At 32.2% G+C, this 25170-nt stretch overlaps 2 protein-coding genes across 2 annotated transcripts; one reads left to right on the top strand and one right to left on the bottom strand.

The window, feature by feature from the left end:
• The first annotated feature begins 11485 nt into the window (after positions 1-11485).
• On the top strand, positions 11486-12946 carry LOC111636626. Its single transcript, XM_023381909.1, has one exon. The coding sequence runs from the start codon at positions 11486-11488 to the stop codon at positions 12944-12946; it is 1461 nt and encodes a 486-aa protein (XP_023237677.1).
• Positions 12947-13490: 544 nt separating this feature from the next.
• LOC111636627 lies at positions 13491-22976 on the bottom strand. Its single transcript, XM_023381910.1, has 8 exons — positions 22838-22976; positions 20648-20735; positions 19813-19907; positions 18941-19114; positions 17881-17974; positions 14473-14592; positions 13635-13758; positions 13491-13523 (listed from the first exon to the last, which is right to left on the bottom strand). The coding sequence occupies exons 1-8, from the start codon at positions 22974-22976 to the stop codon at positions 13491-13493; spliced, it is 867 nt and encodes a 288-aa protein (XP_023237678.1).
• Between the last annotated feature and the right edge of the window lie 2194 nt (positions 22977-25170).

Genomic DNA, 25170 nt, shown 5'->3' on the forward strand with positions numbered 1-25170 from the left:
TATCAACAGAATTATAGGGGGATGTACTGTACTCTGCAATACACCAGGCGCATCATAGAAGACAACATCGAGCACATCTCGACAGCCTGCAAACTCTTTATTCCGCAGACCCCTCCTAAGGGCAGGCAGGTGCCGTGGTGGAACTCCACACTTTCAGAACTGAGAAAAACAAATAACCTACTACGCAAAAGATACCGAAGCACATTCAGTGAGCCTGGACGTTCCTACCTCATAATTCAGTACTTACAGCACCAAAGAATCTACAAACATGAAATTAGAACATCCAAGCTCAATTCCTGGCGGGAATTCTGTACCAGTGCCTCTGGCAATCCTTGGGGCTATATTACAAAGTTGTGCACCAGGAAACTGAGGCAACACCGCATCCTTACTACAGTCTCTATTAACAATACCTTCACCACCAACTTAGAGGAAACCCTAGAAGCTCAAATGAATAATTTCTGCCTCGATGATTCTCCTAACACCGACAATGACTGGCAAAGTAATATCAGACACAGTCAACAAAATAGCATCAACACTACCGACATGCCTCCCTTCAACCATGAAGAAACTAACCAGATCTTTAACACCCTTAAGCGCGGTAAGGCTCCTGGAATGGACAACATCACTGCAGAAATTGCCAAACACATTTGGACTTTAATCCCAGAAAATATTCTTAAAATTTTCAACAACTGCCTTAGACATAGTATCTTTCCCAGTGCTTGGAAGATAGCTAAAATCATACCTATCCCTAAGCCAGGCAGCAATGAAGATCTTCGACCAATTTCCCTTCTGCCTACCATGGGTAAAGTTCTGGAGAAGTTAATTAATAATAGACTCATTTGGCACTTGGAAAATGGCAATTATCTTAGCGAACACCAGTTTGGCTTCAGGCCACAAAGGTCTGCTCCGCAAGCTATCAACATGGTAATAAGCAAAATCCACTCTCTTCTTAAAAATAACAAATACATACTGGGAATCAGCTTGGATATTTCTAAGGCCTTCGACAGCGCCTGGTGGCCTATTATCCTCAAACATCTCAGAGATATTAACTGCCCAGCTAACATATATCATCTGATCAAGGATTATCTTACAGATAGAACTGCCATACTACAATATGGTGACTGCCAACAGGAAAGAAGAGTGACACGTGGCTGTCCTCAGGGGTCTGCCTGTGGCCCCACTCTTTGGAATATTGCATTTGACACGTTCCTTCGGACAGACTTTGGGCAAGACTCCATCACAGCTTATGCTGATGATGTTTTTATTTTAATTGGTGGAAATTCCAGAGCTGCCCTTGAGCACAGAGCAGAGCTTGTTATTAAAAACATTTGCATATGGGGTGAAAATAACAAGCTATCCTTCAATGCAGAGAAGACCAAATGCATCATGTTCAACAGCCCAGGTAAAAACAACCTCTACGCACGTGTTCCGACCATCAGAATGTATGGGAAATCTGTCAAGGTGAAAAAGCATATCACTTACCTGGGCATTACTCTCGACCCCACTCTAACCTGGACCCAGCATATTAAACATATAGCTGCTCGCACGGGCCTCATCTTTCATACCTTTGCCAAGTATGCCAAAAATAAATGGGGCCTCAATTCAGAGGCAATGGGGACCATCTACGACCACATATTTATTCCTACCATCACTTACGCTTGCGGCACCTGGGGTCAAGCCGCTCAAAAAGTTCATCCTAGACGTGCACTCACCTCTGCCCAACGTAAAGCCCTACTACTCATAACAAAGGCCTATCGCACCGCCCCAAATGCAAGCCTTCAGGTGATGGCCCTCAAACCGCCAATTGAAAAAGTTATTGACTTATATTACAAACAGTGGAATGTCAAGTGGGGACAAAACATTAACATCAACCCTTCCTACACAATTAATGCCAATGACTTGGAGAAGTCCACTCCCTTTCACCTTACTCATTACCCTGGAGATCTTAACCCAATTAAATTTAATGGGAACTTTAATAACAACTGCAAAGTGTTTACGGATGGCTCCAAAGTTGATAATCATGTTGGATGCAGCTTTGTGGTATATAGGGACGAAGATGAAATCTTCCACAAACAGCTCAGACTTGCCGACCATTGCTCAGTCTTTCAGGCTGAGCTCTTTGCTGTAAATGCCGCCATACACTGGTGTGAAAATAATTTCTCTGGCCTTAGTATAAACATCGTCTCTGACAGTCAAGCCACAATTGCCAGCATTAAAAACAAACATCCACACTACCTAGTTACTGATATTTATTGCACTATTCGTCATTCCACCAATGAATATTTCTTGAACTGGACTCGTGCACATCAGGGTAATCCTGGTAACGAGCGGGCAGACGAACTAGCAAAGGAGGCTGCCACTGACCTCACTCTCACCACTAGTTATAATAATATGAGCAATTCCACCTTAAAGCACATCCTTTGGAACAATCTCCTCGAAAACTGGCAGAATGACTGGAACAACAACCGTCAATCAATTACCAATAACTTCTTCCCGCATATCTCAGACATTTATAACTATAAATGGTTGAAACTCAACCATTCCACATCGCAATTTTTTACCAACCATGGTAATTTCCACTGCTATCTTAACAGATTTACCAACTACTCGAACAATACATGCTCCCTCTGTGGCACTCAGGATGGAGCACTTCATTATATTTTCAACTGCCCAATGCTCGATGCTGAGCGGCAACATTTAAAGATTATAATCAACTCTCGGGGAAAGGACTGGCCCTGTAGTTGCAACGAGTTGATCAACGAACATTCCACTTACGTTTACTTCAATCAGCTAGTCAACAAATACTGTAAACTTGCAGCTCTCAACGTTTCAACTAGCACCTCCTAGCAACATAAATACCACCACTTATAACTTATTCATATTGCTATGCAATTCCACTATGTATTTGACCGTTGACATGTACTTGTCTTGTATATTGTGTTCCAATTCAATGTCCTGTATATAAAGTCATTCTTATTTGTTACGCGATCTCTAGTATGCAATTAAACTGCTTTGTATATCATGTTATGTATATAGTGCTCCGTATCTACAGTCCCATCTTTTATTTCATACCATGTATATAATTGATTTTTATCGAATATCATGTTATGCTATGTTATGTACTCTATTCCTGTAACTTTACTGTTGTATGCGTTTTCAAACCGGTTGTGCTTATGCGGTACCGGGCTTGTACCTTTGTACGGCAATAAAGAACCTGAACCTGAACCTGAACATGAACCTGTACTCTGCAATATGTATGTAAGTAATGTGTGCTGTCCCAAACGGAAACTTAACCCGAAAAAATTTCGGTACCGTGCGAATCCAGTTTACACAGATTTTACGTATGTAAATCATATTTAAAGAAGTAATATCAATATACTCATCAATGTTCTTATGGTGTCAGTTCAAATAAAGGCTTTTTCACCTAACCATGTTGCAAAATTACCTTTTATTTAAATATAATTTGTAATATTTTAGCGAAATAAAAATATCATAAAAATTTGAATTTTTAAATTAAAAATTATATAAATTTTACCATTTTGAATTTCAATTCTTGTCTTTTCGATAGAAAGGATCCAATTAGTAATCCAACGCAATAAGTACTTAAATGTGTACTGTACGGTTTTCGATAATTTTCAAGAAAATATCTTCTCAATTTCCTGAAATGATAAATACTAAAATACTGTGTATTGTTATGTTGCAATACATGTACAATAATAGATATAACACTTATTTGTCACATGCGAACATAAAAACAATATAATTTATAGATTTTAGGTAGCATAATATCAAAAATTATATACACTATGTGTTTCATAATAAAATTTAAAATTTCTATTGGAGTAATATATTTTTGTTTTACAATAGTTTAGAGGATTATCACGTTAAGATCCGAATCTTCTGTATCAGAGAAGGGATGGACGAAGACGAGTATAATTATGATTATCATTATTCAGCTGGTCTTCGTCCACCTTTGATAATCATTAGAAATTTTTATTGTACATGTAGAATAATTATTCACGAATTTACTTTAAAAAGAATAATATTTCATAATCTGATACGTAGTTTCAGAAGGGTTTTCAGCATCGTGATAACGCGACAATGCATATTGAACGAATTCTTGTTCAGTTATACACACAGAGGAATTCAAAAGAAATTCAAACAAATCTGTGAATATTGTGTTTTTTAAAATTGGCAAGTTACGTTTTAATCTTTATTTTACCATTTTGCGTTGGTTTATAGGACATTATACTTTATAATTTCAATATTTCTTCGTTTTTGGGCTGAAATTTTTTAAATTGCACATACATTCTCATTGTCTTTCCGTAATATATTTCGTTAGAAAATCGATATTTTGTTAAATGTCAACTTACCACAAATCGATTGAAATGCCAGCCATTGTATAATTTCCAGTAATAAGTAAATGAGTAACGTTTGATATAAACCCTGCAAGTACGAAGACGAATAAAATGATATTTGCAGCACTTGGCCATCTGAAATTTTGAAAAAAAAAATTATTTTTTACGAAAACATTTATGTTAACAATTAAATGAAAACATGTGATGTTTAATCGATTTTCAAAAGTTGTAATGAGGAGGAATTATTTATTTATAAGCGCATGAATATATAACAGTGTAGTCGATATCGCTGATCTGAATATTCTTTAATATTCAGATCGACGTGAAAAACTTAATCAGAAATAATTATTGTTCGATCAATAAATGATTCAACTTATCAGAATCAGAAATTGGTGAAAGAATTCTGAAAATTTAGATCGAAATACAGTTCAAATTTCTAAAGCGATGGACAGAATAAAGCAATCAACAAGAAAGAAATTATTCAGTGGAATCATTTACTATAGACAAGAAACTTGTTAATACGTCCATTCTCTTCGAGAAGAGGAGTCTGAATAGCGAGGATATTGAATTACTTTGCGTTTAGGCAGTGAATGATGTGACCTGATGCTCATGAGTACTAAAGTTTTTGGAGGAGTGTGCCAAATAAAACTGACATTTAATTTTGCAGGCAAAAATTAAACCCGAGTAAAAAGATATATGATGAGATTAATCTTTTAATTAAGAAAGAAGGTAATAGGCATTCACGATGGCTGGAATTTCGAATAACTAAGAAACCGAATTATAAAGGAACAGATTAGCAAGTATATGAAGAACCAGACAAATGGCAAATCTTTATTTAATTTCCAGAAAATTATTTCATAAACTCTGATCCTTTGGATATTTTGCAAATCTTCACGTTTCGAGAACTGAGAATTCGAACAAGTAAAAGAAAAGCACAAAAGAATATTGTGAATATGTATGTGTTTGTGTGTGTGTTGGTGTCTATTCTGTTTAATATCTCAGAATGGGGTAAAGGTTAAAGATCAAGTAGTATAGATCATGCACAATATCTCGACAAGAGTCATGTGACTTAATAGTTTAGTCATTATTAGCATTTAGAAATTTATTAAATAAAATTCATCACTATACTAATAATTAAGCTTTTTTGCCATTTTAAAATAATTAACTAATAGAATTGAAAATTTTTCAGGATAAAATCTCATAACAGACGGCGTCATACAAAATTATGTTATGATTAATAAAAAATAACTTTTATGTTATACATAAAAGTTATTTTTTTAATAAAATGTCTTAACCGCCGGGAAAGCTACGAAATTGATTACTAGATTTTTGAATGTTTCAGGACATTAACATAAATAGACATCACTTAAACATTTGCTGAAAAGTACCAATAAATTTGTTGATTTATGAAACAGTTTAGTTATTTATTACAAAACGTAGTTTTATTCCTCATCATTTTGTCCTGTGGAAACAGACTATTTTACATCCATTGTGGGTTTTTCCAGGTTGTTAAGTAAGACGATACTGTCGGAAGAAATATAAATTCACATATCCGGGATGGACCCTTATAAACAATTATTTATTTACCTGTCTTTTATGAAAAGCAATGGAAACGTCAGCAAATTTAGCTGTACCAACACATGAAGGAACCACAGAAAATCTATATACTGAAAAGAAACGTTACAAATTGTTATATTATATTAAGAAATAAAATTAATAAAAATTATTATTATTAATGTGTAGTATTTTTCACTTTAATAAAGTACACGATTAAAACACCTTAATGTGGGATTCTTCAAAATTCTGCCAATGGAAAACGTATTTCAACCAATTTTTTTCTGCAAATTTAGCTAATTGTTGAATGAAATGCCAATGCGGACCATCGCCAAATAATGGAAGAATAATTATAGTAGCCAATACACATAAAATTGGCAAAGTTACTCTAGAATAAATTTTAACGTACAGATTATTCAAAATAATTAATATCTGAATATTTTATAATGAAACCATACCTGATTATTCTTTTCATAATGAAGAAAAAATTTCCCAAATAAGAATCACTTCTTTTAAAATAGAATGTTAGAAATCCACTAGAAATAATAGAAACGATTAAATAATAATATTTATATTGTGTTTGTTCAGCAACGCGAGATATAAGTGATGTGTCGATAAGAGATTCCTCCTGAGAGAACATTCTATGAAAAACTGCCTCTACTTAGGTGTTACAAACGTGAATAAAATATGGAACACTACAGGTTGGCAACGTGCGAAACCACGATCAATTACTAATGTTCAGCGGCGAAAACAATTGAAAAGCTAAGTAAAACATATTATATAATGTCACTCAAACCACTGAACACTGGGCAGGTGTTCATACCTGACCAACGCGCTGACCGCATGGAATTTTCGGGGGTTATCTTTGCGTGTTTGACACATAATTAGGGGCCAGATTTTCATAGCATATCCTCTCGGAAAGTACTCCTCTTAGCACAATGTCTAATTCTTGCATTGTTTTATTTTACGAATTCTCTTTTACTATGTAATTACCATTACAAACACCAATATAGTGAAACTTTTAAAAATATTATAACTGTAAATATATCCATTTTAATTACATTGTTGTTATACTGAAATACTAAGAAAAAATTGTGTCTTTTCATGCGACCTTGCTTCACTGAATGATAGTTTTAATTACAGCAGGTCAATAAGATATGTCAAAATTAATGAACAGCACTGGATAGGGAGTATTGCCAAAACAATAAGACCTGATAATTTGGCTCCACATCGGGTGTGCAAGTGTTTGATATACAATATAGTAAATATCAGCAGATACTTTATCAATTTTATAATGGATAAAGTTACAATGAGATTACGATTTGTCTCCAACATAAACTACGTAAATGGGTAAAACATCGTCGTTGAAACTGATATGGAATTTTTTACACGATTAAACTTGTTATGCAGGAAATTTTAACACATATCTTATGGTGTATAACCAGAAAAATTGGACTTCTAATGCAAGAGAAAATGCAATGAATAATACTGGGGTAAATAGGAAAATTGTGGTGTGACATGAATAATGGATTCAATTTTACTAGCGCTATGACGGCTTTTCTTTTCCGCAAGACTTATTACACCATCAACTAGAAACAGGACAATCTTTAGAAAATAATATTTTTACTTATTAGAGTATGCATTACGGACTTCGAGTTCCTTTTCAACTGTTTGTGATGTAAATGGTTATGAGAAGCACAGAAATGATGACGATTGATAACATACGGATGATAATTATTAATTTAATAAGGGAAGCGCATATTCTATCAAATTGGAAGTATTCCGAAAACTTGAGAGGCCGGTGTATTAATTATTAGTAGAAGGATTAACAAGACGGCGCCAAATATATATATTAATTCCAATAAACTTACCTGATAAAGAAAAATGTTTCAATCATAGTCGTTGCATTAAAGGAAATTTCGACAGGGAGATCGTTAAATAATTCAGCTAAATTTTTAGTATATACTGTAAAAATGTAATTATAATTTATTATATCAAACACAAAATAATTTGCAAAACACATTAAAAAATATTTCCAGCAAACTGCAAAGTAAACAAAGAGTGTTACATGCTTTAATAAGTGAAAGACTGCATTTTACGAAGGAAGTTTCCGCAGGAATATATAGGCCTAAACGTAAATTCTTTTGCCCATTTACATAATTGGTATATTAGGTTTCTAAATGAACTGTATAGAAAAGTAAACAAATTAATGATGTTACAATCGTAGCTGATGCAATAATTAATACCGTATTTCTGCAGTTTCACAGTGATGCCTCATATAACCCTAAGATACCAGCATGATTGAAAACCCGGGTTGTACGGGCATTTCGGTTAAACTGCGACTAGAAAATAAAATTAATCAAATCAAAAAAGTTGAAACAATTTACTAGTTCCTAAAATTTGATATGTTTAACTTTGCGTTTGTAATCAAATTATAATAAATAAATATACAAATGAACATTTTTCATTTCACATTGTCAGAAAAATAACAAATTTGTGATTTTTCATAATTTCTGCATTTCATCATAGATTACGTGTGATTCTTGGGTGACATTAAATTGTACAATTTTACGATTTTAGAATAAAAACTGGCCTCTTTAGGCGATTTGGAAAGCATCTATAACATCAATTAAACACGCATGCCAGTTTTTACCATTAAAAAGTATATGATTTCATGGTCTCCCCGTATAAACCGACATCCCTACAATTCGCGAAAACATGTCTATTTCTTTCAAATATAAACCGTATAACTAACATATAGTGTTTACCTGCACTTTACAACAGAATTTTAAACATTACGATGTTGATTGTCTGTATTAGTCAGGTTTTACTTTATATGAATCAATAAAATGTTATATGGCTGCTTTTACATGTAACTTATTTAACCCTTAACGCACATTTACGAATAAACATTAATATTTGAGTACTTACCTGCCTTATTCGGGAATGCACTTACATATATTAGAACATGAGCAAACACGATTGAGATGATAACTAAGGATTTTATTCCACAGAGTGATGATGTTTTCTTATTTATAGCCGAGGACAAAAGCTTTCTTCCGGAACTTAAAACAGAAACCGAGGTAATTGTTTCCAGAAATATTTCTGAAAAAATAATTTATTTCTATTTCAATACATAAATTTAGACTCTAGAACATTTAAATTGATATTCTAAATATGAAACTTTGGCTTCTACTTCAATGTGATAAAATATAAAACGGTTCTATTATGGATTTTGAATTACGAATGTTTGTTTTTTTTACTCTTTTTTACTCTTTCTGCCCAACAATGGGAAAATGGAAAAAAATCACATAATGTATTCAGTGGTGGGTTCGGACCAGACAAGATATATGATATTTTTCTACGTTTCTCTATATGTCTAACACCTAAATATGGGACAGAAATAAGATAAAAGAAGATTTGAAAGCCAGTTCTCCATAGTCCTATTGGCAGATAGAACTTGCAGAACTTGCTCTGAAAACCTGAGTGATGTGCTGAGACATTGTTTAATTGAATACAGAACTCAAGTGATGCTATGTCTAATCTAACCGATTTTGCTTCTATTCAACATATTTTCCTACACATAAATGAATCTTCTGTATATGTATTTTGAACGTTACCTTATAAGAAGCTGTCTTACGAGAACCCTCTAACAAAGGATGTGTCTATCGATTAAAAAATTTACCCTATTTCTATTTAAGATATTCTAATAATAATGTATGATCATAATAAACTAATTTTAAATTGAAAACATTAACGTAATTAAGATATCTATGTAATTCTGTTATTAATATAAAGATGTTCTTACCTTGTATATTACTGGACGTTATGATATGCAATTTCAACAGTACATCTACGACAGTTGCAATTAATATCCACAGAAAAAATAAACAAAATGTAATTCTGGAAGAAAAAAATTAAAATGAATATAGAAATACTTTTCATATTACTAAAATCATTTACTATTTTATCAAATAATATATAACGTTATAAAATTAATAATTGGTAAAATGTAATAAAATATTTCAGGTGACGTCAATTAAATCATTACTATTTTATGCTGACTGAAAAAATATTCAGAAGTTGAAATGCAACAAAATCTGCTATGAGGACATTCCAGGACGTTCTTCAAATATTTCCGTACAAAATTAGTAATAAAACTCGCCAAGATCGCTATTTTTGCGCTACAAGTAACAAATGTTTTAATTGTACAAGACATTTACTTTATATAGAGATCTGGAGATGAAAGAATGCTGTCGGATGTGGTCTCCATTCTGACTTTTTAAAACATGGNCAGACCCCTCCTAAGGGCAGGCAGGTGCCGTGGTGGAACTCCACACTTTCAGAACTGAGAAAAACAAATAACCTACTACGCAAAAGATACCAAAGCACATTCAGTGAGCCTGGACGTTCCAACCTCAAAACTCAGTACTTACAGCACCAAAGAATCTACAAACATGAAATTAGAACATCCAAGCTCAATTCCTGGCGGGAATTCTGTACCAGTGCCTCTGGCAATCCTTGGGGCTATATTACAAAGTTGTGCACCAGGAAACTGAGGCAACACCGCATCCTTACTACAGTCTCTATTAACAATACCTTCACCACCAACTTAGAGGAAACCCTAGAAGCTCAAATGAATAATTTCTGCCTCGATGATTCTCCTAACACCGACAATGACTGGCAAAGTAATATCAGACACAGTCAACAAAATAGCATCAACACTACCGACATGCCTCCCTTCAACCATGAAGAAACTAACCAGATCTTTAACACCCTTAAGCGCGGTAAGGCTCCTGGAATGGACAACATCACTGCAGAAATTGCCAAACACATTTGGACTTTAATCCCAGAAAATATTCTTAAAATTTTCAACAACTGCCTTAGACATAGTATCTTTCCCAGTGCTTGGAAGATAGCTAAAATCATACCTATCCCTAAGCCAGGCAGCAATGAAGATCTTCGACCAATCTCCCTTCTGCCTACCATGGGTAAAGTTCTGGAGAAGTTAATTAATAATAGACTCATTTGGCACTTGGAAAATGGCAATTATCTTAGCGAACACCAGTTTGGCTTCAGGCCACAAAGGTCTGCTCCGCAAGCTATCAACATGGTAATAAGCAAAATCCACTCTCTTCTTAAAAATAACAAATACATACTGGGAATCAGCATGGTTATTTCTAAGGCCTTCGACAGCGCCTGATGGCCTATTATCCTCAAACATCTCAGATATCAACTGCCCAGCTAACATATATCATCTGATCAAGGATTATCTTACAGATAGAACTGCCATACTACAATATGGTGACTGCCAACAGGAAAGAAGAGTGACACGTGGCTGTCCTCAGGGGTCTGCCTGTGGCCCCACTCTTTGGAATATTGCTTTTGACACGTTCCTGCGGACAGACTTTGGGCAAGACTCCATCACAGCTTATGCTGATGATGTTTTTATTTTAATTGGTGGAAATTCCAGAGCTGCCATTGAACACAGAGCAGAGCTTGTTATTAAAAACATTTGCATATGGGGTGAAAATAACAAGCTATCCTTCAATGCAGAGAAGACCAAATGCATCATGTTCAACAGCCCAGGTAAGAACAACCTCTACGCACGTGTTCCGACCATCAGAATGTATGGGAAATCTGTCAAGGTGAAAAAGCATATCACTTACCTGGGCATTACTCTCGACCCCACTCTAACCTGGACCCAGCATATTAAACATATAGCTGCTCGCACGGGCCTCATCTTTCATACCTTTGCCAAGTATGCCAAAAATAAATGGGGCCTCAATTCAGAGGCAATGGGGACCATCTACGACCACATATTTATTCCTACCATCACTTACGCTTGCGGCACCTGGGGTCAAGCCGCTCAAAAAGTTCATCCTAGACGTGCACTCACCTCTGCCCAACGTAAAGCCCTACTACTCATAACAAAGGCCTATCGCACCGCCCCAAATGCAAGCCTTCAGGTGATGGCCCTCAAACCGCCAATTGAAAAAGTTATTGACTTATATTACAAACAGTGGAATGTCAAGTGGGGACAAAACATTAACATCAACCCTTCCTACACAATTAATGCCAATGACTTGGAGAAGTCCACTCCCTTTCACCTTACTCATTACCCTGGAGATCTTAACCCAATTAAATTTAATGGGAACTTTAATAACAACTGCAAAGTGTTTACGGATGGCTCCAAAGTTGATAATCATGTTGGATGCAGCTTTGTGGTATATAGGGACGAAGATGAAATCTTCCACAAACAGCTCAGACTTGCCGACCATTGCTCAGTCTTTCAGGCTGAGCTCTTTGCTGTAAATGCCGCCATACACTGGTGTGAAAATAATTTCTCTGGCCTTAGTATAAACATCGTCTCTGACAGTCAAGCCACAATTGCCAGCATTAAAAACAAACATCCACACTACCTAGTTACTGATATTTATTGCACTATTCGTCATTCCACCAATGAATATTTCTTGAACTGGACTCGTGCACATCAGGGTAATCCTGGTAACGAGCGGGCAGACGAACTAGCAAAGGAGGCTGCCACTGACCTCACTCTCACCACTAGTTATAATAATATGAGCAATTCCACCTTAAAGCACATCCTTTGGAACAATCTCCTCGAAAACTGGCAGAATGACTGGAACAACAACCGTCAATCAATTACCAATAACTTCTTCCCGCATATCTCAGACATTTATAACTATAAATGGTTGAAACTCAACCATTCCACATCGCAATTTTTTACCAACCATGGTAATTTCCACTGCTATCTTAACAGATTTACCAACTACTCGAACAATACATGCTCCCTCTGTGGCACTCAGGATGGAGCACTTCATTATATTTTCAACTGCCCAATGCTCGATGCTGAGCGGCAACATTTAAAGATTATAATCAACTCTCGGGGAAAGGACTGGCCCTGTAGTTGCAACGAGTTGATCAACGAACATTCCACTTACGTTTACTTCAATCAGCTAGTCAACAAATACTGTAAACTTGCAGCTCTCAACGTTTCAACTAGCACCTCCTAGCAACATAAATACCACCACTTATAACTTATTCATATTGCTATGCAATTCCACTATGTATTTGACCGTTGACATGTACTTGTCTTGTATATTGTGTTCCAATTCAATGTCCTGTATATAAAGTCATTCTTATTTGTTACGCGATCTCTAGTATGCAATTAAACTGCTTTGTATATCATGTTATGTATATAGTGCTCCGTATCTACAGTCCCATCTTTTATTTCATACCATGTATATAATTGATTTTTATCGAATATCATGTTATGCTATGTTATGTACTCTATTCCTGTAACTTTACTGTTGTATGCGTTTTCAAACCGGTTGTGCTTATGCGGTACCGGGCTTGTACCTTTGTACGGCAATAAAGAACCTGAACCTGAACCTGAACATGAACCTGTACTCTGCAATATGTATGTAAGTAATGTGTGCTGTCCCAAACGGAAACTTAACCCGAAAAAATTTCGGTACCGTGCGAATCCAGTTTACACAGATTTTACGTATGTAAATCATATTTAAAGAAGTAATATCAATATACTCATCAATGTTCTTATGGTGTCAGTTCAAATAAAGGCTTTTTCACCTAACCATGTTGCAAAATTACCTTTTATTTAAATATAATTTGTAATATTTTAGCGAAATAAAAATATCATAAAAATTTGAATTTTTAAATTAAAAATTATATAAATTTTACCATTTTGAATTTCAATTCTTGTCTTTTCGATAGAAAGGATCCAATTAGTAATCCAACGCAATAAGTACTTAAATGTGTACTGTACGGTTTTCGATAATTTTCAAGAAAATATCTTCTCAATTTCCTGAAATGATAAATACTAAAATACTGTGTATTGTTATGTTGCAATACATGTACAATAATAGATATAACACTTATTTGTCACATGCGAACATAAAAACAATATAATTTATAGATTTTAGGTAGCATAATATCAAAAATTATATACACTATGTGTTTCATAATAAAATTTAAAATTTCTATTGGAGTAATATATTTTTGTTTTACAATAGTTTAGAGGATTATCACGTTAAGATCCGAATCTTCTGTATCAGAGAAGGGATGGACGAAGACGAGTATAATTATGATTATCATTATTCAGCTGGTCTTCGTCCACCTTTGATAATCATTAGAAATTTTTATTGTACATGTAGAATAATTATTCACGAATTTACTTTAAAAAGAATAATATTTCATAATCTGATACGTAGTTTCAGAAGGGTTTTCAGCATCGTGATAACGCGACAATGCATATTGAACGAATTCTTGTTCAGTTATACACACAGAGGAATTCAAAAGAAATTCAAACAAATCTGTGAATATTGTGTTTTTTAAAATTGGCAAGTTACGTTTTAATCTTTATTTTACCATTTTGCGTTGGTTTATAGGACATTATACTTTATAATTTCAATATTTCTTCGTTTTTGGGCTGAAATTTTTTAAATTGCACATACATTCTCATTCTCTTTCCGTAATATATTTCGTTAGAAAATCGATATTTTGTTAAATGTCAACTTACCACAAATCGATTGAAATGCCAGCCATTGTATAATTTCCAGTAATAAGTAAATGGGTAACGTTTGATATAAACCCTGCAAGTACGAAGACAAATAAAATGATATTTGCAGCACTTGGCCATCTGAAATTTTGAAAAAAAAATTCTTCTTTACGAAAACATTTATGTCAACAATTAAATGAAAAATGTGATGTGTAATCGATTTTCAAAAGTTGTAATGAGGAGGAATTATTCATTTATAAGCGCATGAATATATAACAGTGTAGTCGATATCGCTGATCTGAATATTCTTTAATATTCAGATCGACGTGAAAAACTTAATCAGAAATAATTATTGTTCGATCAATAAATGATTCAACCTATCAGAATCAGAAATTGGTGAAAGAATTCTGAAAATTTAGATCGAAATACAGTTCAAATTTCTAAAGCGATGGACAGAATAAAGCAATCAACAAGAAAGAAATTATTCAGTGGAATCATTTACTATAGACAAGAAACTTGTTAATACATCCATTCCCTTCGAGAAGAGGAGTCTGAATAGCGAGGATATTGAATTACTTTGCGTGTAGGCAGTGAATGATGTGACCTGATGCCCATGAATACTAAAGTTTTTGGAGGAGTGTGCCAAATAAAACTGACATTTAATTTTGCAGGCAAAAATTAAACCCGAGTAAAAAGATATATGATGAGATTAATCTTTTAATTGAGAAAGAAGGTAATAGGCATTCACGATGGCTGGAATTTCGAATAACTAAGAAACCGAATTATAAAGGAACAGATTAGCAAGTATATGAAGAACCAGACAAATGGCAAATCTTTATTTAATTTCCAGAAAATTATTTCATAAACTCTGATCCTTTGGATATTTTGCAAATCTTCACGTTTCGAGAACTGAGAATTCGAACAAGTAAAAGAAAAGCACAAAAGAATATTGTGAATATGTATGTGTTTGTGTGTGTGTTGGTGTCTATTCTGTTTAATATCTCAGAATGGGGTAAAGGTTAAAGATCAAGTAGTATAGATCATGCACAATATCTCGACAAGAGTCATGTGACTTAATAGTTTAGTCATTATTAGCATTTAGAAATTTATTAAATAAAATTCATCACTATACTAATAATTAAGCTTTTTTGCCATTTTAAAATAATTAACTAATAGAATTGAAAATTTTTCAGGATAAAATCTCATAACAGACGGCGTCATACAAAATTATGTTATGATTAATAAAAAATAACTTTTATGTTATACATAAAAGTTATTTTTTTAATAAAATGTCTTAACCGCCGGGAAAGCTACGAAATTGATTACTAGATTTTTGAATGTTTCAGGACATTAACATAAATAGACATCACTTAAACATTTGCTGAAAAGTACCAATAAATTTGTTGATTTATGAAACAGTTTAGTTATTTATTACAAAACGTAGTTTTATTCCTCATCATTTTGTCCTGTGGAAACAGACTATTTTACATCCATTGTGGGTTTTTCCAGGTTGTTAAGTAAGACGATACTGTCGGAAGAAATATAAATTCACATATCCGGGATGGACCCTTATAAACAATTATTTATTTACCTGTCTTTTATGAAAAGCAATGGAAACGTCAGCAAATTTAGCTGTACCAACACATGAAGGAACCACAGAAAATCTATATACTGAAAAGAAACGTTACAAATTGTTATATTATATTAAGAAATAAAATTAATAAAAATTATTATTATTAATGTGTAGTATTTTTCACTTTAATAAAGTACACGATTAAAACACCTTAATGTGGGATTCTTCAAAATTCTGCCAATGGAAAACGTATTTCAACCAATTTTTTTCTGCAAATTTAGCTAATTGTTGAATGAAATGCCAATGCGGACCATCGCCAAATAATGGAAGAATAATTATAGTAGCCAATACACATAAAATTGGCAAAGTTACTCTAGAATAAATTTTAACGTACAGATTATTCAAAATAATTAATATCTGAATATTTTATAATGAAACCATACCTGATTATTCTTTTCATAATGAAGAAAAAATTTCCCAAATAAGAATCACTTCTTTTAAAATAGAATGTTAGAAATCCACTAGAAATAATAGAAACGATTAAATAATAATATTTATATTGTGTTTGTTCAGCAACGCGAGATATAAGTGATGTGTCGATAAGAGATTCCTCCTGAGAGAACATTCTATGAAAAACTGCCTCTACTTAGGTGTTACAAACGTGAATAAAATATGGAACACTACAGGTTGGCAACGTGCGAAACCACGATCAATTACTAATGTTCAGCGGCGAAAACAATTGAAAAGCTAAGTAAAACATATTATATAATGTCACTCAAACCACTGAACACTGGGCAGGTGTTCATACCTGACCAACGCGCTGACCGCATGGAATTTTCGGGGGTTATCTTTGCGTGTTTGACACATAATTAGGGGCCAGATTTTCATAGCATATCCTCTCGGAAAGTACTCCTCTTAGCACAATGTCTAATTCTTGCATTGTTTTATTTTACGAATTCTCTTTTACTATGTAATTACCATTACAAACACCAATATAGTGAAACTTTTAAAAATATTATAACTGTAAATATATCCATTTTAATTACATTGTTGTTATACTGAAATACTAAGAAAAAATTGTGTCTTTTCATGCGACCTTGCTTCACTGAATGATAGTTTTAATTACAGCAGGTCAATAAGATATGTCAAAATTAATGAACAGCACTGGATAGGGAGTATTGCCAAAACAATAAGACCTGATAATTTGGCTCCACATCGGGTGTGCAAGTGTTTGATATACAATATAGTAAATATCAGCAGATACTTTATCAATTTTATAATGGATAAAGTTACAATGAGATTACGATTTGTCTCCAACATAAACTACGTAAATGGGTAAAACATCGTCGTTGAAACTGATATGGAATTTTTTACACGATTAAACTTGTTATGCAGGAAATTTTAACACATATCTTATGGTGTATAACCAGAAAAATTGGACTTCTAATGCAAGAGAAAATGCAATGAATAATACTGGGGTAAATAGGAAAATTGTGGTGTGACATGAATAATGGATTCAATTTTACTAGCGCTATGACGGCTTTTCTTTTCCGCAAGACTTATTACACCATCAACTAGAAACAGGACAATCTTTAGAAAATAATATTTTTACTTATTAGAGTATGCATTACGGACTTCGAGTTCCTTTTCAACTGTTTGTGATGTAAATGGTTATGAGAAGCACAGAAATGATGACGATTGATAACATACGGATGATAATTATTAATTTAATAAGGGAAGCGCATATTCTATCAAATTGGAAGTATTCCGAAAACTTGAGAGGCCGGTGTATTAATTATTAGTAGAAGGATTAACAAGACGGCGCCAAATATATATATTAATTCCAATAAACTTACCTGATAAAGAAAAATGTTTCAATCATAGTCGTTGCATTAAAGGAAATTTCGACAGGGAGATCGTTAAATAATTCAGCTAAATTTTTAGTATATACTGTAAAAATGTAATTATAATTTATTATATCAAACACAAAATAATTTGCAAAACACATTAAAAAATATTTCCAGCAAACTGCAAAGCAAACAAAGAGTGTTACATGCTTTAATAAGTGAAAGACTGCATTTTACGAAGGAAGTTTCCGCAGGAATATATAGGCCTAAACGTAAATTCTTTTGCCCATTTACATAATTGGTATATTAGGTTTCTAAATGAACTGTATAGAAAAGTAAACAAATTAATGATGTTACAATCGTAGCTGATGCAATAATTAATACCGTATTTCTGCAGTTTCACAGTGATGCCTCATATAACCCTAAGATACCAGCATGATTGAAAACCCGGGTTGTACGGGCATTTCGGTTAAACTGCGACTAGAAAATAAAATTAATCAAATCAAAAAAGTTGAAACAATTTACTAGTTCCTAAAATTTGATATGTTTAACTTTGCGTTTGTAATCAAATTATAATAAATAAATATACAAATGAACATTTTTCATTTCACATTGTCAGAAAAATAACAAATTTGTGATTTTTCATCATTTCTGCATTTCATCATAGATTACGTGTGATTCTTGGGTGACATTAAATTGTACAATTTTACGATTTTAGAATAAAAACTGGCCTCTTTAGGCGATTTGGAAAGCATCTATAACATCAATTAAACACGCATGCCAGTTTTTACCATTAAAAAGTATATGATTTCATGGTCTCCCCGTATAAACCGACATCCCTACAATTCGCGAAAACATGTCTATTTCTTTCAAATATAAACCGTATAACTAACATATAGTGTTTACCTGCACTTTACAACAGAATTTTAAACATTACGATGTTGATTGTCTGTATTAGTCAGGTTTTACTTTATATGAATCAATAAAATGTTATATGGCTGCTTTTACATGTAACTTATTTAACCCTTAACGCACATTTACGAATAAACATTAATATTTGAGTACTTACCTGCCTTATTCGGGAATGCACTTACATATATTAGAACATGAGCAAACACGATTGAGATGATAACTAAGGATTTTATTCCACAGAGTGATGATGTTTTCTTATTTATAGCCGAGGACAAAAGCTTTCTTCCGGAACTTAAAACAGAAACCGAGGTAATTGTTTCCAGAAATATTTCTGAAAAAATAATTTATTTCTATTTCAATACATAAATTTAGACTCTAGAACATTTAAATTGATATTCTAAATATGAAACTTTGGCTTCTACTTCAATGTGATAAAATATAAAACGGTTCTATTATGGATTTTGAATTACGAATGTTTGTTTTTTTTACTCTTTTTTACTCTTTCTGCCCAACAATGGGAAAATGGAAAAAAATCACATAATGTATTCAGTGGTGGGTTCGGACCAGACAAGATATATGATATTTTTCTACGTTTCTCTATATGTCTAACACCTAAATATGGGACAGAAATAAGATAAAAGAAGATTTGAAAGCCAGTTCTCCATAGTCCTATTGGCAGATAGAACTTGCAGAACTTGCTCTGAAAACCTGAGTGATGTGCTGAGACATTGTTTAATTGAATACAGAACTCAAGTGATGCTATGTCTAATCTAACCGATTTTGCTTCTATACATTTTCCTACACATAAATGACTCTTCTGTATATGTATTTTGAACGTTACCTTATAAGAAGCTGTCTTACGAGAACCCTCTAACAAAGGATGTGTCTATCGATTAAAAAATTTACCCTATTTCTATTTAAGATATTCTAATAATAATGTATGATCATAATAAACTAATTTTAAATTGAAAACATTAACGTAATTAAGATATCTATGTAATTCTGTTATTAATATAAAGGTGTTCTTACCTTGTATATTACTGGACGTTATGATATGCAATTTCAACAGTACATCTACGACAGTTGCAATTAATATCCACAGAAAAAATAAACAAAATGTAATTCTGGAAGAAAAAAATTAAAATGAATATAGAAATACTTTTCATATTACTAAAATCATTTACTATTTTATCAAATAATATATAACGTTATAAAATTAATAATTGGTAAAATGTAATAAAATATTTCAGGTGACGTCAATTAAATCATTACTATTTTATGCTGACTGAAAAAATATTCAGAAGTTGAAATGCAACAAAATCTGCTATGAGGACATTCCAGGACGTTCTTCAAATATTTCCGTACAAAATTAGTAATAAAACTCGCCAAGATCGCTATTTTTGCGCTACAAGTAACAAATGTTTTAATTGTACAAGACATTTACTTTATATAGAGATCTGGAGATGAAAGAATGCTGTCGGATGTGGTCTCCATTCTGACTTTTTAAAACATGGAGGGTAATAAACATTGTGTTTAATAGCCGACCGTGACGCTTTGTGATAATTGAAATACATTGTGACGATGTATTTCAGGGATTCCAAGTCTATAACATTTTCAAGAAATCACATGTTTTTCAGCGCCCAAAACCAAAAATTACACGGATCCAACATCTGATGCATCAAAGGAAACAAAGTGGTGAGTTTTGATATTGTTTTGTTTTCTTTATACATAAATATTTTTGGCATGTCCTGAAATGTAACCATTTCAGATTTGATTTGAATTGAACTGCAAAATATCTTCTGATATAATATTGAATAGGGTTATTTGAACAATATTCACTTAGTATTTGAGGCAATATACTTACATGCAAATTAACTGGGCAGTTGAAATGTCATTTTTATCATCCTTCGAACTGCAGTAATTAACTTTAACAGAAAATTTTTTAGGAAGTACTAAAAAAATATAAAAAAATTTATAAATTTAAAAGAACAGTTACACATAGCTATAACTAGAAATCACAAATCAAAATAAAAACTATTAACTAATTACAGAATTTTCACTATTCTGTACTCAATAATTAACTTAATACACTAGGTTGTTTCCCTTGAAGTATAAAAATCAAATTTGAAATTGCTCATGAAATACTGTAGTTGTACCTGTCATAGGTCAAGAAAGACCTTGACACTTGCCCCTGTGAGACCTAAGTATAAATTTTATTGTTTTTAAGAGATAAATTTTACTGGAATAATACAGCAGTAAAGTATACAGAAACTGATAATGTAATTCAATGAAGGAATTCAAATGTATATCCTAATAAACGAAGAACAATACAACAGCATAATAAAAAGTTCTCGTCTATTTCGTAACATTCTTTCACAAGTTTAACTGGTACATTCTATATAATAAAAAAATTCGAGTGTAGCTCTGACGTATAATAAGATGCAAAGGGTCGTCTGAATTGGTTTCAACATGCCATATAAAAAGAGATTATGCCCCATTCCGATAAGTTGAAAATGTAATAATTAAACGAATAAGGGCTGAAGAAACACCAACGATGGGATGCTGCAAAAGAATAAACATGGTATGTGGATTAACAAAAGTGTTAGGAAAATATAAAAAGAAATGAAAAGATACGCTGTCACTTGCACTTAAACAGACAAGATGAAGAATAAACAGCTACCAGTAATGCTCTTATTTGCAAGCAATAAGGCTCTTATTCGACTTAGGAATAGTATAGAAGTAAAATGGATATTAGGAAACTTGATAATATTTAATTATACTAGGTTATAAAATGTAAGTAATAACAAAAGTTAAAAGGAATAATCATGTGAAATTATAATACCAAAATCATTATTAGAAAATATTTAAAAATCACTATGACACTAGCTTATAGTTAAAATCGAATATAACACCATCCACAGTATTATGAGAAGTTATTACAAAAAAATTTTATATTATTAATTATCATAAAAAACAAAAAAGTCTTTATATATGTATTTCAAAAATATTGTAAATGCCAATAAGAAGTAAAATTTTTATTTACTCCCACATTACATGAGATATTACACATAACACCCTCTATCTCCTCACTACAAAGAGTTCAAAACTCCAAAATTTATTAGTATCAATTCCCCTTATATACATATTCCCATGCCAAATTACGTTTAACAATATTTTTATTTTATTTTGATATGTTAAACGAAATACATCCCAACACAACTTCACTCACATATACATACATAATATCTCTTGTAATTTTTCAATTTCACATTCGAGTATATTGGCTCAAAGGGTCTCATAACTTAGATTTGCAAATGACACAAAAGAATCAAATTACAATAGTTTCTCGAGTTGTGCATAACAGGCGAAAAAGTGAAAGTATCAGTTAATATAAAAAAATACAGAAAAACTACAGTAAATACACCCGTACTGTACATTCTAAAAATACAAAAAAATTATCATATTTCTTTTGTTATATATCTTGTTCCATTATTTTCAAAAATTATTATTTTTAATAAGTTCAACTGAAAATTACTAATAAAAGAGAGAAAATATTATAACATTTACTTCTGAGCACTATATTGGCCTCTCTTTATTGCTACATTTATCACCCCATTAGCGTTATGAAATCACTTTATTATTTTCAGATTAGCGTTATGAAATCACTTTATTATTTTCGAAATGCATTCTTTTTGAAATAATAAAGTGATTTTCTAAAGCTAACTGATGTCCTATGGTGGTGTTAATAAGTCTACAAATAAAGAAAGGCCAATATAGAGCTCACAAGTAAATACGATGACTACACAAGGAGCGTATCATAGAACTCTGTAACAGTTTTTGACATGCCGGATTAGCGTGAATATACCGTATTCAGATTACTGAATATATTGTCCTATCGATCAACCAATTTTTTAAAATATATTATTTACAAAAATATAGAAAATGTAGAGAAAACTGATCATGTCTTACGTACACAAAGATGTAATATGGATCTATATTAAATTTTTCTTGATTAAAATATAACAAATAATAAGAAATAGCTTTAATTTCTTACCCAATTTAATAATATTTATTAAATCATTTTCATTGCAGTCACTTGGAATACAGAAATCGATATATAGTCCGTTTTTCGTCATAACCATTATATGCAACATCTGAGCGATAGGAAATGGTTTCTGAAAGGTACAGTTCATTTAATATTGCATTTATTTATATTAAAGCATTTTGCGAAATTTTATTTATATAGCATTTTGTTATTAAATAATAAGTATTTAATACGATGAATACATAATTAAATTTTACATTTATTTCTTGTTCGTTCCTGTACAGAATATTAAAATATCCTAGTTTATTGAATGATAATTTATCAAATAATAAATCTATTTTGTAAAAAAGGGCTGAGGAATTTACACTTTAATAAAAAAAAATACGTAAAAAAGACTAAAAAATGTCTTCACTTTTCGCCATATCAATCACCAGGAACAATAGCCTTCCACAGCAGAGACGACCTTTCTCTACAGGATATGCCTCTGCAAAAATATGCAAAACAGTCTAAAAGTTTACCGGTGACGATCCCAGAATAATTAAAAATAAAAAAAATTAAATTAAAAAAAAGTTGAAGATTATTGTTCTTGATGATTGGACATGGAGAAAAGTGAAGCAATTTTTTGTTTTTTATGTATTTTTTTATTAAAATAAATTTATTTATTTAGGTTAGTTAGGAGTGAAATGGTTTACATTAGTTTCAAGATTTGCAGGTAGAAAATTAATTCCTGATTTAAGAACTCTATGTCAATCTAAACCATTTTCCCTCGACACATTTCCCGATTAATTATTTTTCGCTGAATCATATTTCTTCATGACAAATTTATTCTTTAACCGATTTTCTCTCTACCATTACTTCCTTCATTCATTTCCTCTTCATCAATTTCACTTTTTTCTCATTCTCCACTGACCCATAATGTTCACTTTCAATTACTCGAATTGTTTAATTAAATATATGTATGGATTCAATAATTATAAAATTAATTGAGAATGTTTATAATTTATTTTCGAGCAATTTCTAAGAAACAGAGACAATCCATTGTCATCCGTGTTGTTAATCTGATTACGAAACAATATATAAGATTTCTTATTATTATAATTTTTAAATTAAATATAAATATTTTAATTTAAATAATTGTTAATTAAAATATAACGTAAGATTGTACATATTTTCTTTGTAAATTCATATAAATAACATTTAGAAAGCTAGCGATTTCCTAAGCGTTTTTACATCTTTATTAAATACAAAACTTACAAAATATTCCCAGTAGAACTGAAGGCTTAAAGTATTTTATTTGTGCGCTTAATTGTTAGTACGTATTGCCAATACTATTTGTATTTACATGAACCTTTCCGAAGAAAAACCTTTACTACACAAAGCAGTGATAATGCATTAAATTCTTTGTATTTTTAAAAGGAATATTTCGGATTTCGTATGTCTCAAATCCTGGATGATTTTTTTTTAACAGGAGCAAAAGATGGCTCGAGTTGACGTTTAATAAAGTAAAAAGTTGATAAGATCTGTTTCTGTTAATTTGGAAAAATTTCTTTTTTATTTTGCTCATAGATTAGACATTGAAATTCATTTTATCTTACACATCTATATACACTACAAGCACATGATATTATAATATTAGAGTTGTTCTAGTTTTTGAAGTACAGTTTGCGACGAATTATTCTAAAAATAATAGAGAATTGAGTTGCCTGTTTTCAAAACATACCACGCGATGTTTTCCATAATTGCGATAAAGAATTATTTTGGAATCTCAACCGAAATCTATACCATGTGATAAAAGTCTGGATTCCAAATATTCATCAGTTTCCACGAAAATTAAATGAAAAATTGCTCTTATTGCATATTAAACGATACGTAATAAACGTTATATTTTTCCTGCTGTGAAGCGTATCAGAAGTAAAATTAATCAACTTAATTAATAAGGTATACTGTACTATAATTCAAAATACAGTGGTGCCTCGAATAACGTACGCCTCGAATAACGAACTTTCTGTTTGTCCGTTACGTGACTCGAGCAACGGACTGGCTGCGGACAACGGACTTTCCGTTCGGCAGTTACGTGAGGCGACCAATGGACTTTATACGAACAAGTGCGAATGATGTTTCCACTCTTTTGCCGTTGCCAATGACAATCTGCTATTTTTATAATATATTAGTATTATTAGAATATATTATTAGTATATCTGAAGTACAGAGCTCCCGTTGGGATTCGGATTACTCCCTTGTTTATTACGTACATCACCTCAGTGCGGGGTATTTACATTTATTCAAGTGTTGTGCAAATCATGGCTTCTAAAAAAACAGAAAGGTGATTTCAATTGAAACAA

This window comes from Centruroides sculpturatus, unplaced genomic scaffold, assembly GCF_000671375.1.
Source record: "Centruroides sculpturatus isolate CEXI.00-Female unplaced genomic scaffold, Cexi_2.0 scaffold1065, whole genome shotgun sequence".
NCBI lineage: Eukaryota > Metazoa > Arthropoda > Arachnida > Scorpiones > Buthidae > Centruroides > Centruroides sculpturatus.

Bases quoted from the DNA above. Each gene is read 5' to 3' on its own strand.
- LOC111636626 (XM_023381909.1), top strand. From the start codon at position 11,486: ATGTTCAACAGCCCAGGTAAGAACAACCTCTACGCACGTGTTCCGACC.
- LOC111636627 (XM_023381910.1), bottom strand. From the start codon at position 22,976: ATGAACTGTACCTTTCAGAAACCATTTCCTATCGCTCAGATGTTGCAT. The intron at 19,908-20,647 runs GTAAGTATATTG...TTTTTCTTCCAG, and splicing joins ACTGCCCAGTTAATTTGCAT to AATTACATTTTGTTTATTTT. The intron at 14,593-17,880 runs GTAAGTTTATTG...TCAAAATTTCAG, and splicing joins GAAACATTTTTCTTTATCAG to ATGGCCAAGTGCTGCAAATA.